Source organism: Calliopsis andreniformis, chromosome 9, assembly GCF_051401765.1.
Source record: "Calliopsis andreniformis isolate RMS-2024a chromosome 9, iyCalAndr_principal, whole genome shotgun sequence".
In the NCBI taxonomy this organism is placed as follows: Eukaryota; Metazoa; Arthropoda; class Insecta; order Hymenoptera; family Andrenidae; genus Calliopsis; species Calliopsis andreniformis.
The window spans coordinates 12772221-12788384 of NC_135070.1; the positions used below are offsets into that span (position 1 = coordinate 12772221).

The 16164-nt window shown below is 46.5% G+C and overlaps 1 protein-coding gene across 3 annotated transcripts in view; it reads right to left on the bottom strand.

Moving 5' to 3' along the window:
• The window catches only part of LOC143183016 (zinc finger protein castor homolog 1), a 96918-nt gene that overhangs the window by 1208 nt on the left and 79546 nt on the right, over positions 1–16164 (bottom strand). For 2 of the 3 annotated variants that reach the window (XM_076384388.1, XM_076384389.1), the window contains 4 exons: positions 3446–4024; positions 1603–3234; positions 1061–1159; positions 15–930 (listed from right to left, as the gene is read on the bottom strand). In XM_076384388.1, the coding sequence (XP_076240503.1) occupies positions 15–930; positions 1061–1159; positions 1603–3234; positions 3446–4024 (3226 nt within the window). The remainder of the gene's footprint in view (positions 1–14; positions 931–1060; positions 1160–1602; positions 3235–3445; positions 4025–16164) is intronic. The other variant, XM_076384390.1, reaches the window with a different exon arrangement.

Here is a 16164-nt window from a genome sequence, read left to right on the forward strand (position 1 = left end):
CTAGAATGACAAACCTAACATATCCTTCTGGCACAGGCTCGTCTTTCAGCATGCGCATAGAATGATGAAGCCTCTGCTTCTTAGCCTCAGGCGAGTTGCTGTCAGGTGGAGACAGAGATCTCTTGTTCAGATTCAAGTTAGCCGCTAAAGAAGCCAAGGGATTGTCCTCCCTGGGAGGTAGAAAGTTCGTAGGAGGGAGACCAGGCGCGAACATGAGCCCTGGCCCACCGGTGTAAATGCCGCCGGGCTGAAAAAGGGGTGGCAGGGCTTGGTTCATTAGAGCGATCTGCTGATTCATGGCAGCCATCACGGCTGGATTGGGAAAGTGGAAGCCGTGGCTTAGGTCAAGCTCGAAGCTCGTCGGGACGGGAGACTGTTGAACATTAGGAGGCAGGCTCGGCTGGGACAATTGACCGTTTTCGTTATTGTCCATCGTCGAGTTGTTCCCATCGTCCCTGGAAACCTCGCCAGGCTCTCTCTTCACGTTGGGAACGTTCTGCACGCCAACGTCCGAGCCACATCTCGCAGGCTCTATCTTCACTTCCTTAGCTTGGGTCTGCTGGCTCATCTGTCCCAGAGTCTGCTGCATCTGGCGTTGCATTTGATTCTGGAAGTTCTGAATATTCTGAGCCATCTGAGCGTTCTGCGCCATGAAGTCGTGCTTCTGCGACAATTGGGCCAGGTAGTCGTGCTGCAGCTGATTGGGGGCCTGATTGGCCAGGTCGTGCTGCTGCTGACTGAGAATGGCACCTGTCGAATGCTTCGCTATGTGAGCCACTAATCGGTCCAGCTCGGAGAACGCTTGATTACACGCGTTACAATGATAGTGGTTCTTGCGCTTCAGTTTGCAGAAGGGTCTACTGCAGCTCTGCTCGGGCCCGTAGACGGTGTGAGGCGAGGCTGAGCTGGTGGATGGGAGTACTGGTGACTCTGCAATCGAAACGAATACTATTTTAGTTGACCCGCTGTGTTCTAATCAACGAACGTGAATCGTGACGACATCGCTAGTAAGAGAACACATTTCAAGGCAACAAAATATGTCGTCAGTGGAGACACGAACCTTGATGCACGGAAGTTCGCATGGATAGCACGACGCCCGGAAGTGCAGGTTCACTCGGCGGTCCACTGACCGGATAATAGGTGCCTGCCGCCCTCACCACTAGCAACAATCAACCAAACAACCAACACTTCAAATATACCTCCCATACTAGAATTACAACCACCTCGTACAATAGATACATCAGACGCAAAGAAAATAAAACAATTGTACAAACGCAAAAAAAAACACGGTGATAGTGGAGATATACCTCAACCCTTTCGATGAGCCGTGTACAATAGCTTCTATAATGACGTTTCCACGCATGTATTTATACAATCCCCGGATCATCTTTAACGCTCAGCGAATTCATCCGAGTATCGAAAGGGTTAAGGGGGTGCTGTTCCGTCTAAATATACATTGAGGTGCGTGTGCGTGCAAAAAGTCATGCATTGAAGAGGTGACTGTCTCTCGGTGACGTCTCAAGTAACTACCAAACAAAACTCAGCTATAAAACATTACTATACAGGTGCACTGGTTCGTGTCCTAGCACAGGCCACACTTACCAGTTGTCTTATTGGCGTCTGGACTTGGTATATCGGATTCCTTGTCCTCCATCATCGACCTGTTTTCCATGTCACCACCGGTCAGGCTTTCCTCCGGTTTCTCAATCAGTTCGGCAGGGTTCTTCACCTGAATCCTCGGTTTCGCCTCTTGAGGTGGCTGTACCGGTGTCTGACACTCCTGACTCGACGACTCCTGGCTGCTACTTTCACCGTGGCCAGTGTGTTGCTTCTCGTGCAACGCCATCGTTGAATATCTGACAAACGAGTAGCCACAGTTCGGTCTGGTGCAGTGGAAGTGCCGATTCACGCGATTACTGTGACAACCAGCCAGCCGACAGTCCACCATCTTGTCGAAGAAGGCAAAGCCTGGCGGTATGTCGACGTTATCGTGGAAGTCCTTGCTGTGCATCAGCAACTGGTCAGGCCTATCGGTGGAGAAGTGACACCTTGGCTGGGAGCAATGATGATGTCTCGTGGATCTGAGGACGCAAGCCGGATCGGGACATCCGTCAGGATTATAGGTCGAGAACCCCTCGGGTTCGCCGAGGCTGTTCGAAGGCGAGATACTACCCTCCCGATCATCGTTCAGAAGACTTGGCGTCAGGCTGGGCGTCTGAGGCTTCGGCAATTTGAAGCTGGTGAAGATCGCCTGGGGAGAGTCGTGAGTGTGCGTGGCAGGGTCACCGCCAGACCAGATCTCTATCACCCTGTTCTTCGGTGGCCTGCCCCGTTTCCGCCTGAACATTGCGTCTATGTTCGTTAGGTGGGTCAACGTCACGTCAGAGGACAGAGGGTGGGACGTGCAGGAGAGATTCAGTTGTCTACTGTATTCATGGATCTTGTAATGCTGTAGACGTCGGAAGGGTTTGTCGGTTGCGAGGATCACCTCGCGACAGTTCTCCCAGTTGCAGTGGTAATGTTTCTCCTTGTCCGCGTACGGGCAATTGTCATCACAGCCGCCTTCCTCGAAGAATGCGTCTGTGATGCGTTCCTGAGTCTCGTGCTCTCTCAGGTGCTCCCTGACCTCGCGGGGGTCCTTCAGCACGGTTCCACAGCGATCCAAACCGCAGTGATGGTGCTCCCTGCCTAGGTGACACGGACAGTCAGCGGTACCAGGTACCAAATACGCCAGTTCCGTGGCGGTGAGCTGCTGGCTCTGTTGGTGTTGATCGACAGTCACTGTGGAGCTTCCGCTGGCAGTGACAGTGGTGGTTGGCGCGGTGAGATCCATCGCGAGGTCGCTTCCGCTTTGGAACGAGTCATCGAGAGAATAGTACGACGGCGAGCCCCTGTCTTCGTTCGAGCTCTCGCCATTGAGACTCAGGGAGAGGCTTTGGGCGCTAAGCTCCTCGGGTGGCCATGACCCAGGGGGCCGGATGCCGCCGATCGCGCTGATCTGCTTGTACTTTCTGTACGCCAGCTCTGACTCATGGCGCTCGTGCTTCCGCTTGTGGGAGAACAGTTGACCGGAAGAGTGGAGAACGTAGCTGCAGTGGGGTCGTATGCAATGGATATGATTGCAGACGCGAGAGAAACGACACTGCTCGAACGGACACGCCTCGGACTTCATGAACTTCTTGAATCCGTCCCGGGACAGCTGCTCGTCTTTGATATGGTAGGATTTGTGTTTGTCTGTGCGAACAAACGGTAATAGGAACGTTTCAGTGAGACTGCGAGGACCTAAGTCTGGGATGAATCGACTGGGTATCGTTACTATAAAGTATTCGTGGAGAGAAGCGTTAGACACGGAACAACCTCTAGTGGCAAGGTAGCAAAGAAGGGACGACATGACTGACTACAGGGAGACTGTAATTTCTATACAGAATTGCAAATAATTCTTTACCCATGTCAGCCTTGTTCTTAAAGGTGAACCGACAGCCAGGTCGCCTGCAGTGGAAATGCGTGGTTCGCTGACCGACGAAGGGACAATGCTCGGTGGCGCAGCTCTCGGTAGCTCGGAATCTCTGAAAACCCTCCTGTATGATCGCGGAGTCCTTGCGGTGGTAATTAGCGTGCATCTGCACGTCTGACGTCGATATGTAAACCTTGTCGCAATTCTCGTGGATACAGTGGTAGTGAGTCTGTTTTCTATTGTGTGGACAGGCACGACCAGGATGCCTCTCTGAGCAGTCGTCCGTCGGCGAGTACCTCATGAAACCGTGCTGCAAAGATTCGTCCCTCTTTTTGTGCCACTTGAAATGCCTGATCATCTCTTCCTTTTTCACAAACACCCTACCACTGCAGTCCAGACAGTGAAAATGCTCTCGACACCCGAGCTCCTTGCAATACGAGCTACCACACTCCTGACCCGACGTGTATCGCCTCACGTATCGGGAGTAATCGATTATCGGCTGGGACACTGAGCTTTTCGAGCTACCGATCAGAGTATCCGCGCCTGGGGACATGCTTTGTCTCAGCAACGCTGAAATCAGAGAAGAAAGAACAGGTGATAATGTGCGTACCTAAATGGTCGTAAAACAGTTTCCTGTTTTATCAACGCGTTGAAAGAGCTCCTTGGATAAGAGACTCTGCTATCGGTAAAAGAGAGTGTTGGCAAGGAAGTGATCTGCAGGGATCAAGAGACCATCTGCAGCACCTCGCCAAGTAGCTTTATCTGTTGCGGCGCTGATGAGGTTCAATGACATTCGCTAAAACGACATCCAATTTACATGTCGAGAGTTATGAGTGTACCGTTCGTCGACCTGTGGTGTTTTTGACCAACCGGACTGGTTATCCACGATGGGAATGTCAGAGTGAAGACAATGAAACAGTAATGAAAAAGTGTGTATCATTTGTGCGCACACAGGAGCCACGTCTTCTTCGCGGGAACTTCAAATTCTGTTTAACGATACAGGGCTGCTGAAAGTTTAAAAGAGTAGCCCTTGAGACGCTACTTGAACAACTATAAATTGTAACTATTTATTACTAGATTAATTTTCAAGATCCTCTAATAAATATTTTTTATAATAAGGGCTTGTCTAATAAAACTTGCTACCATCTCGACCAGTTTCACGGTAATCTCACAATAAAGCTAATTTTCACGCATTTACTTCTCCACTCCTCCCAGGAATTTCGCGAATAGCCGTGAAATACGTAAACGGACGAGGAATATACGTCTTGGCCCCACCCCCGCTCGACGGAAACCACGTTCCACGTGTTGCCCTACCAAGGGCCTGGATGATTCCAAGAAATGCCTACTTGCCGACTGTGCGCACGTTTGAATGCGTTCAGAAACGAGTTTAAAAATTGTCGAATATTTCTCTTAGGGGTCCCCCCCTTCGTTGGCCGCGGCTGGTGGGGATAGGTACCAGCCAAGTTTTATGCGCACGTGTGTACGCGAAAGAGAAGAAGGGTTCTCTCGGCCGTGGGCCAGGGAAACGAGAGAAAAAGGACTGGTCGAGAAAAGAGACGAAATGGTAAAGGTTGCGAGGGAGAGGCTGGCATTATGCTTTCGGTATTATGCCGTCTCGAAACTGCGCGAATCTACATTTCACCTAAAATTGCTTTGATTGCTGCACAGGGGAATGAATTACAGTATGATCTTGATTAAACAGTTTAAGCCTTCAGTGACGCATTTTCACTTGTTGAAGCATTGTGTGAAGAAAAATGAAAATTACGTCATCGGAAACTTGTATTTTTTAAGTCAAATAGATCGGAATAAAATACTTAGGAAATTTTTTCTAAAATTCTTCTAGACTCCTAGTATGATGCATGATATACCTACATGCAAATTTTGCTATGACAAATTTTATTACTTTCAGTAGGCCCTATTCAGACTCATCAAACTCTACAATGAAAAATTTCGCTTCTATCTTCCTCTAAACTTCTATTAATAAAAAAGTCTTCTCTCACATTCCAGAAACCTTCAATCCTAAAAGTTTTCAATCACAGCTCAAGTCTCAATAATATTCTATAGTACTCTTGTTAAAATTACACCATACAACAGTCCCCCTAAGCAAACAAAATTGCGAATAGAACCTACTTCATCCATACCCTGTATATCTGAAATTTTCTCATAAGTCTAACGATTACCAAACGTTGATCAAAGACTCCCCACTGTCTGGCATCCCGCGCATCGATTCCCCTTCATTTTTCTCGTTCGCTCGCGATCGGACGCGTCGAAATTCTTCCAGAAGCACGAAGGGTCCTCTCGAGAGCGGCACGTGGCGGAATTACGAAAGTCGCGGCTCGCTCTGGATGTTTGAATTAATTATCCGGTTTAGCTGAACTGGGAACGCTCGCGTATATTGTTGCGCAACATTCGGTTATGACTATTAATCTATCCTCCGCGGTGCAGTAATTATATAACGCAGCTGCGTGTTTTGTGCCGCTCGTTAGGGCCACCTTCCGACCAGCGACGAGGAAATTGTTATCCGCGCGCAAATTTACGCGACAGCCCCTCTAGGCTGGTCGCGCGCGCGTGAATCGGAAGGAGAAGAGGTGGGAGAGGCTTTAGGGGAGGTCAAGGCTCCGATCGAGTTGTATTAATTAAGAATAAACGCATCAGAAGGCGAACAGCTTGTGTCCATGGCTCTTCTTTCGTATCCGGGAATGTCAGACATTTTGTTGACGCCTAATTATGCGGCTCGCCTCGCAGGAAGCGTGCCAAAGCGGCAGCCGGGCGGCTGTCGATCGGAACCTGGCCTTGGAACTCGTTAAAAGATACAGCGATGCATATTTCGCGCGATTTCTGCAGCCTGTCGACTGTTTTCGTTGAATGTTAACTTGGGAGGAGATTTGTTCTACTCTTTGAGAAGAAACCTATTCCAGAAAGGTCTATCTTATAGTTAGACAGCGGACAATTAGAGAGAGATTCGAGAAGTTTGGAAAATTGAAGGGAATTTGAAGGAAGTCTCATTTCCTACTTACTAGGGCTAGATTTTGATAGAGTTTAGGTAATTAGCAGAATGTAGATTAATGTTGACCCTTGTATGTATCTAATAGTTATTGAAAGATTCTTTAAGGGTTACACAATATGTAGTTATCCCTGAATGAATTGGACATGGGAAACAGAAAATAAGAACATATCAAAAGTACCTTTTTGTAAGATAATTACAACCTTCTACCCCTTCAACCCTTCACCACTTCAACTTCCACGTACTCATATGTTGAACATAATTTAATAAAAAAAAAGTGTGACCAAAGGAGTCGCTTTCTACTCTTTCTTCTGAAAGGTGTCACCAAGAGGTGCCACCCAGACGGTGGCTTAGAAACGCCGCCACAGTTCGCAGCGGGCGAAGAATACAAGAAACGTGACGAGGCTTACGAGGCAAATCTTAAAAAATATGAGAAACTGACAGGACGACACGCATCAGGCTTCCCCCTTTTCCTACCCTTATGCGTAGAACCGGCGGCTTTCAGGCCTCGAACCCTTTTATTCGTAGTTCTTGAAACGGGGCCCCGGCTGGGGAGTTTAAAATTTTCAAAAAGCCCGATCGTGAAAAGGAGGGCCCCGTATTTCAGCGTGCCAGCTCTCTCCTTTTTTTTGTTATCATTTAATCCGCGTGGCCTCGGCTGAATAACCCTTTATACGAGTTCCACGGTTTGACCTGTATGCGCGCTGAAATCCTCGAGGACGCACGACCTCCACGTTTTCGGCTCAGCTGGGCTGGTCGATAGAATAAAAACAGAAATTCTTTATCCCGTAGGATTATCTATCAGGATTAACAGTCGTTGATTTTTCAAGGGACAGTCAATGGCAATCACTCGTCGCCCTGAATGGCAGTTGCTCGATGACTTTGTGCTACGAATAATTAACTGTGAACTGTTCAAAGAGGCGAAATGGGGTGGGGGTTAATGTAACCCACGAAATCGCGTGTTTGGATAATGCGTCAAGTGGCTGCTGCGTCGCAGACCGTTCCACCGAGGGTCCATTCAACCTTTTCCTTCCTCTTTTTCGCCCTCAAGAGGGCCTAAATACCGACCAAAAAAAGAATCCCAACGGGCAGCCACCCTTCTCCGTTCCTCCTTACCCCTTCCTCGACAGCCCCCGTCATAACATTGTTTCCGGAAAAACGGCTCTAAAAGAGTAACCGGCCAGATGCGATTTAATGAGCCAGAATACAGACGTTGCGATCTCGTCGGATCCTGGGGTAGGGAAGGGTGAAACACGATTGGTGGATATACTTCCATGTGGACGTTTGGCGATTTTGATGAAGCTTTGGGGGAAGGACGAAATTAATTCTACAGAGTGGAGTTAATTCTACGGTTTGGCAACCCTTAAAGAAGTGTAACAATAGTTCAGCTTGATTAAATCGCATATTGTGAACTTCGATGATTTGGATTTGATGTAAGAATAGAGTAACTAGGCATCATGAAAGAACTTCTGTACTTATCGAATGTTACTTTTTAGCTTTTGGAGTAACGTAACCAGACAATGGGTACAGTTTTATCGACAATAAGAGATGGGCATGATAAAGTATACTCAAGAGCCAAACTATTGTAAACTATTGCAAACTGTTATAGTGGAATGGAAGGTATAACTTATTAACAGAAATGTCGAGTGAGAATCTTATTCCATTTCACTTCCGTCTTTAAAGTCCTCGCTGCTACTTCTCCAGTAATTAAAACTTCAAAAAGTCTGTACGATATCCAATTACAACGTGACCCCTTAACTCAATCGCATGCAGCTTAAAACACATCATACCTCAAAAAATGGACCCAGGCAGTATTAAAAGTTGCGCCAACGAAAATCACAGAACATACACAGCGAACTAAAATGGTCCTAGCGGCCGTATACGGCAGAATCATCAATCCAGTCGCAACCATGAAAATTGTGGCGCCAAGAGGGTCACCCAAAGCGAGCAGATGAAACGGGGAAGCCGCGGTTGAAGGTGGAACACAGGAAGGAGACAGAGGGCCCACAGAGGGAGCGAGAGACGAGCGGACACTAAACTATTCTAAGATCCTCCGAGAGAGTGTGTCGCGGACTTATTGTCCCGCGGCGAGCACGGCGGCGTTATTTCTGTCAAAATTACGTTATGGTCGCCATTCTACTGTCCCGTTTCTCTCGGTGCTATTCCGTTTAGCACCTTCTTCTACCACTGGCCCCTTCTTCGTCTTCTTTCCAATCTTCCAGGCCGACTGGCAGAGACCCGTTCGCGACCAGAATAAACGCGGTTACACGCCGAGTCATTATAATTAACGCGTTTCCTTCTTTAGGGAAGCTCGCGCGAGGAACACGCCCGTCTCCAGAGCCTCTCGCGACCGATTCTCTCGTGGCTGGTTCTCCATCTGAGCCGAGGGAATTTACGATCCTCCCGTGGGTTCTGCCGATGGAATTATTCGCGCCTTTGTCTACCCGTCCCTCGTAATTATTACTAGACCGTCCTCTCGCAAGATTTATAGATCGTATTTATAGACCCGGACGTTCTGATATCCGTGGATTCGCTGGCGTGCAAAGCGATGGATATCGGGAAGCGAGTGCTTGCAACCTGAATACTATCTCTGAGATTTCGATTTGCCTTAAAGAGTAGCAAAATTAGAGATTTCTTCATGACGAATATTTTTTACAAATAGAAACGACCCTTTTATGAGTCTTTTATCCTCCTAGTTTTGTACAATTTGAGCTACTTAGCCATAACAAATCTTTCCAAACTCTGTCGCCTATTAATCTTCAAATGCATGAGTCTGTGCATTTGGATGTAAGGGATCCATGAGATAAATACTAATAAATATGGATTTGATATGTAAACGCAGTTCCCTAATGAAACTGTAATCATTAGGAAAAATTGAAGCAAAACGATGGGTCACTTTATCCATGCAATAACAGTATTTTTTACCCATCCACTGGAGGGTTGAAGTCTCGAGAAATAAGTAAGAAAAATTCGCACGGATACGTGGAATCGTGAATAGGGATCGCGTAACAATTCGGCGGCGATTATTAAGCGACTCGAGTCCATCGTCGAAGCCTTTCGTGAGTCTCAGCGTGCGTGAACGAGCGAGCGCGCGCGCGTACAAACGGTCGTTAAAGCAATCGAGCCACGTGCTACACGCTTCTCTCCTTCTCTCTCCTTTCTCTCGTTCTGCCCGTTTCTAAAGGCACATTCATTAATGTCGCGTATATAGCTGGTATCGTTTTACCCCTCCGGCGAGGCGCGGAATTTTTTCTCCTTCTCCTTCCTTTTTTCATTTTAGTCTAGCCTGCTGTCGGACGTATGGATTTTTCGGGCCACTGTTACGGACATACTACTTAGTGTCAACCTCCCTCTCCGCCACCCTTGCCAAACCCCCTTGGCGCGGAGAGGTCCTTTCTACGCACCCCCTTCTTTTCACGGCGTCGTGGGTCGAGCCCCCCTCCTTTACTGTTACTTATGGCGGCCCGTGTTAAATTTAACGAGGGGAAACCTCGCCGTGGACTATCGGAGAACAATGATTTCGAAAATTATTGACCGAGTCACGTTGATGCAAACCGGTCTCGGCTTTTTTCCCTAGTGGGGACGTACCACGGCTGGGAAACTAGATTTCATTTTCAAGTCGTTTCGGGGATGGAATTCTATAGGGCAAGCTTGAAAATTGTGGTGGTTGAAAACTTTCGGGGCTACAAGCTCTCCCTTTTTTATTGTTTAGGACTTTAAAATACGAATCTGATTTGTTTTTCTGTAGTAAAGATGTGTGATGGCCGAGAGAATAGAATTTGCTTAGGAATTAATTATAGAAACTGTATTCTACAGAAATTTAAAACGTCTAGTGATTGCTAGTATTCTCAATATTTAATTCAAAACACTGTCTATATTAAAGAACTGAAATTCTTTAAAACTCATAGATTCACAGGCTCCATTGTATAAAGATACCACCGTACAGCCACAAATCTAAAACACTAAATAGCAATACCAAAAAAGTTGCACAAGATTTCCCAATTTACTAGTCGAAACCTAACAGCTACATGGAATTTGATTACACACAAGAATCGGCCGAGGGACTCAGTCGCAGCACGGGCTAGAAGGATAAGGATTTTTCGTTTCAAAGGAAAGGGCACCCCTTTCGCCGGTGTTTCCGACGTAACAGGGGTAAATTGAGTTCGAGCGAAAACACGCGTACTACTTATCGCCCGGTCTCCCTCCGATTCGCCCCCGTCCTTCCACGCCACCCCAATTCAGCCTCTTACGTGGGACGCGTAAACTTTTCACGAGGGTGAAACGCGCACGCAATATCGGCCATTCACGTGTGAGCGTATCCTCCTACCCCTGGCGCACACGCGCACCCTCTTCCAGTCTTATTCCCGAAAATAAACAGAATCGAACCCGTTCTACAAATTCAAATAGCCAGAAGAGAGGGGGCGACCTCGCCTCCTCGCGCACCCCTTTTGTTCGACTTTCGAAAACTCGCAGAGCGCGTTGGGTTTACAGAAGGCGCGACTATGGAGAGAGAAAGAGAGAAAAGGAAAGAGGATAGAGGAGAAGCTAGCCACGGATCGACGATCCGCTGTCAAAACACGAAATCCGATGCCCTCGATTATCGGGACACCCCGATTTTTCATTCAACGAATTTTCCAGGGCGAGGATCGAAAGGGGTGAGCTGAGGATTGAAAATGGATCGGCAATAAAGCGGTCGCGGTGAAATATTGAGCGATCGATCGCCCTCTGTTTACGGAAACACGATACCGTTGAGACGAGTTATTTTTTAGGGGACTGGGGGTGAGATGATTAATCAGCCTGCGAGATGATGGGGAGAAGACGGCGGGGACTGCTCTCGAGAGGATATGCTTCAATTTAGGGAAACATTCATTTCTCATTTATCTGAATATCTTCTCCCTACAATCTCTTTCTTCTATTACTTCGCTCTTTTTCATTGAGTGTTTGATCATTTAGGGTAAGCTGATTAAAATGTTCGTACTTTATTTTGATAATGGTCTCTGTGAATGTATGATCTTTATCAGACAACTCGTACTAGTTATTTTAGATATTAATAATATTAATTGATAATATTAATAACACCCTTTTAGAGATCAATGCACCCAATAAAATCTATTAAAAATTTCTAAAAATTTAAAATAAAGACGAACCAAAACCTCACTCTTTTATTCATCATCTTCCCCTTTCCCAGTGCCCCAAGCGTCGCTCACGCAAGAGGGAACCCATTTACTCCACATCAGGGCTAAACTACACCCCTATGCTTCTATCCTCAGCAGCTCCAAGCAATCTCAACGAAGACCTGCGAAATGAGGAAATCGGTGCCACATCCGCGCCCCCGGCGTCAATTCGCTAATAGAATTACTTAGGATAATTGGCAGAACGACGTAGACCCAGAGAATAGGTCGTCTAGGTCAGCAGGAGTGAACTTCGACCGAAAGGTCAGCTGTTGTACACGTCGTCTAAGAATGTCCCTTCAACTTTGTTCGAAAAGATTCTTTTGCTCATTGCCATAATCCTCCACTGATTTGCAGTTAGCTTCTAGTCAGGAGAGAAGTCTAGAACAAATCGTTAGCGTAGTCGTCGGTGGCCGCGTATCTCAAAGTTCTACAAAGTCCCATAACGCGCACTGATTTACGAGATCGCGTGTCCGATAACTTTCGAATATTCCCCGAGAGCGAGTGGCTGTTAGCCTTAACAAGGCAGTTCGACGAGTGCGTAACGAGCGGGGACTATTATTAAGCGCGCCGCCACGCTCTATCGATGCCCGGTGGCGTTTTCTCCTCTTATGCTCCACGATGGACGACCATCCACCCCTTGGCTGCTGGCTTTTCTTCGGAAAAATCTTGCGTTTTTCAACCGCCACGGGAACGATTAACCCTGTGGATATATTATATCTAATAACTTCTATCCAGCCTGCAGCTTCTTTCGGGTAACTTTCCCATCAATGACGTCACTTTAGTGGCGTTAACTTGCTCCTTGACGAAATCGTGGTTCGTGAAACTTTTGATGTCGCTTTAAATGGCAGTAACGCGCATTTCGATTGGGCTCGGGCTTGGATGCCCTGCTGACGAAGTTATTGAGTGAAATATGCAGTCGAGGAGTTGGTTTGACGTCGGATCAGCGTGGGAAAGAGGTATTGAAATTGGAACTCTCGTTGACCTCTTCATTGCCCAATTCGCTCCTCTGTGTCTCACCCCTCGTGTCGCTGAGTCCTTTTTCTGTAGACTCGAAAACTCTGCTTTTATTTCTTTTCATTTAGTTTTTTATGGAGATCGTTTATTTGTGAGTTGTTGGATCGCTTCTTTATTTTTGCCAGGATATTAATGGAAGTGTATTTTGTTAGAAAGCTTCTTCTGTGATCGATTTTTTCTTCGAATCGATCGATGTCGAAACGCCAAAGCGGTTCGAGCGCAAGCGTTTCTCTCTTCTTCCCCTTTTTTCTCAGCGATGCAAATGCCACCCCACCAGAAGCTCGACGGCACGGTTCGTCGATCGGCTATTTTTCAACCAAGCCATTGGCAGCCCGGACGATTTCGAAAGACCGACGGTCGCTGGGGTAATTAAATTTAGAATATTTTTTAAATTTCTCCGATTCCGCTCGCATGATTTGGCACGTCGTCGGATGTCGTCCCCGCCTCTCATCACGCACCGACAAGGCAGAAAGAAAGAGAATCCGAGGGGTGGGGAAAACGCGAGGAAACCTCTTGCAAAATCGCCGATACAGTAACGTAACGTCAATTCTGCGAATTGTCTCATCCTTTTCGTTCGATACAATATTACTCCACATTAAAACTAAACTAAGGTGGCTGAAGTTCTCAAAGTATTTTTTCGAACTCTGGAAGAGCTGGAGTGCATACTCAGATATTAATCATCATTTTCTGTAATTTTTAGCTTCCTTTTTCTTCTAACCTTCCAACTGATTTGAAAATTCTTTTCAATTGAATCCTATTATTAGAAATTTTTGTCAAACTAGAAACAGATCAGAAATAGGATACTAATTACCAAAAATTAAGAATACAATAGAACCAGAATTAAAATGGAGCCTAGACAGACATGAGACTCAAGCTTAACGTACACTATAGATGCCCAATTTTATCATTCTCGATAGCCTACCATCAAATCATATTTAAATCTCTAATCTCTAATCTATTCCACAGATATTCCCCTACAATCTCATTATCATTACGTCAAACAGTCATAATCCTGAATAAACAAGGCTGCCCATAATAGAGACCGAACTACTCAGTTACCCGAGGTTCTATTGTAACAAACCTGTATTGAAATCTCCACCTATGTACTCAGAGTTAAACTCACAGTAGAATTGAGAGCCTATAAAGTCCCAACGAGGCACACACCTCCGCGAGCAACAGTCTCGACCGAAATCGCGATTTCCGCGGGGAAAAGGCGCCCGCCGCTCGTTCGCGAGCGTCTCCCGCGCCCCTGCAACCCCTCTCTCGCACGGCCCTGACCCTCCGGACTTCTCCGGCCGTTTTAGTTTGGCCTAGGGCTAAAACAATCGGCGTCGTTCGTGGTCTTGGTCTCGGTCCTCTCTCCTCGGTCGTTTCCACCGACGGTGCGACGTTCCCTTCCTTTTTCTCGCTTTTCGCCAAGCGCGAAATAACAGAGGAGCGGGAGAGACGAACGACCGACTGGGCAGGAGGAAGAGGGAGCAAGGGGGTGGCGGAGGGGCGAGGGAGAGAGAGAGAGAGAGAGAGAGAGAAAGGGTGGGAGGGAGGGCCAGCTTGAACGGCTAACTCGAATTACTAAAGCGCCGAAGAGCAACGGCTTTAAGCGACTTATGGCGAACCGGAGGAACGACGTCTGCTAAACCCAGGGAAGAAAGCTCGATTTATTAGCGACACGACGCCGCTCGCGCTCTTTCTCTCGCTCTTCCCCGTGATTTTCTGAACCGACGAGGAAATTGATTTACGGGGTTGCTTCCCCGAAACGCGCGCGCTTCCTGGGACCGGAAACTCGGACCAATCGAGGACCCCGCGGCGAGATGTCTCGTTGCTGCCTTGGTATCACGGATGCTGAGGCGATTTTTTGGGGATAGTGGAGGAAGAAGGTCGTTTCTGGGGATGTGTTGGAAGAACTGTGAATCTTTCTCTTGTTTCTTTTTTTGTTTCTTTTTTGATCTTTTTTTTTTTAATGGTCTGGGGAACATTTTAATTGATATGAATTTTGACTTTCTTAAGTATCTATTTATGGGTACTTGTAGTACTGGATTGTATGTGGTATTCTATTCTATTGTCTATTCAAGCATTTGGTAGATTTAATATTCGGGTACTGAAGAAATAATGTGGCGCAATAGATCATGAGTTTGAAAGAGAAAGAATTATTCTGTTACTTCAATTTATGGAAACTAGTTCTTCTAGGAAATCACAGAATTAAGAAGAATAATTTCACAATGCCTGGACCCTCATAAAAGGTTACTGAAATAACTCCCACGCGTATGACTCAACAGTATCATTACATCAGCTTATCAAAATTTGTCATTATTGTTACGTATCATGATAAAAAATCAAAGACATATAAATATATTATACAAACTTGAAATCTCCACGAAAAGTCAGAAACGAAAGAAAGAAAGACCAGAAGAGGCGTCCCGTTGCCTCTTCTTCGCCCACTTTCTTCACTCCAAGGCAACGATTCTTCTTCCCGAGATTTCTGGATCCGCCGTGTCGGCTCTCTTCTTTTTCGCGGGAAAAAGGGTCGCCAGAAATATACGGAATATCCGCGAGCCCGCTGTCGGCCGGCATCCGGTTGACTATTTCGAGACTATAATCACGAAAGGAGTGGAAAAGGGCGCGAGGGGAGGGAACGATCGCAAAATGCGCTCTGAGAGACGGAAAAGGAGCGAACGGGTCGAGTCTCGCCGTTTTCAGCGGCCTGTTCACCAACGGGTCAACGCGTTTTCTTCATCCGCGGCTTCTGTGCTCCCTATTGGACCAGACGTGGCCTCGTAATCACCGTTTCATTGGTTATGAGCGATGGGGATGGATCGAATACTGAGAAACTATCTCGAATGATCTGTACAAATCAGCTGCCTACATATATATTATACTTAAATAAGAAACAGTACGTAGCAATCGATACTGACTCAGTAATTGATATTTCTTATGCCTATATATTTAAAGAAACAGTTCTAGTTTGACATGTACCTACTACTTTAAAATTTGAGAAAATTTACTATAACGTCGATACGACTACTAAGTAGATGTAGTCTGTGGTCTGTGCAAATACACTGTACTATGAATATTTGACGAGCAAATAATTTGCTACATTTTGTTCAAGGTGTTTATATAGCACCTTGCTCTATTTCGATCTTTCTTCACTAGGTTTTTAAATGTTAATTAATACGATTTTCGGGTAGTTTAAAGTCTCAGATGAAGAAACCAGATTTCTCTTCTAAGTTTCAATGTTTTGGTAATTTTTCTTTGGTCGCGGGGTAAAGATTTCAAATTGAAATCCCGAAAGCCGTAGATGTTCCTCGGGAGCGTGGTAGCACGAAGGAATACGCGGACTTCATGTTTCATACGGTTTAACGTGTGCAAAACTGTTCGAAGGGTTTCGGATTAAGCGCTTTCCGCGTGGCTGGACGAGCATGGCGTCTGAATTACTTCGTGAAAATCGATAATGCACTCCTCTCCATAATGCTGTCGGCGTGCGGCAGCTGTTAAAGTGTTTGACAAATCGCCCCTTGCAA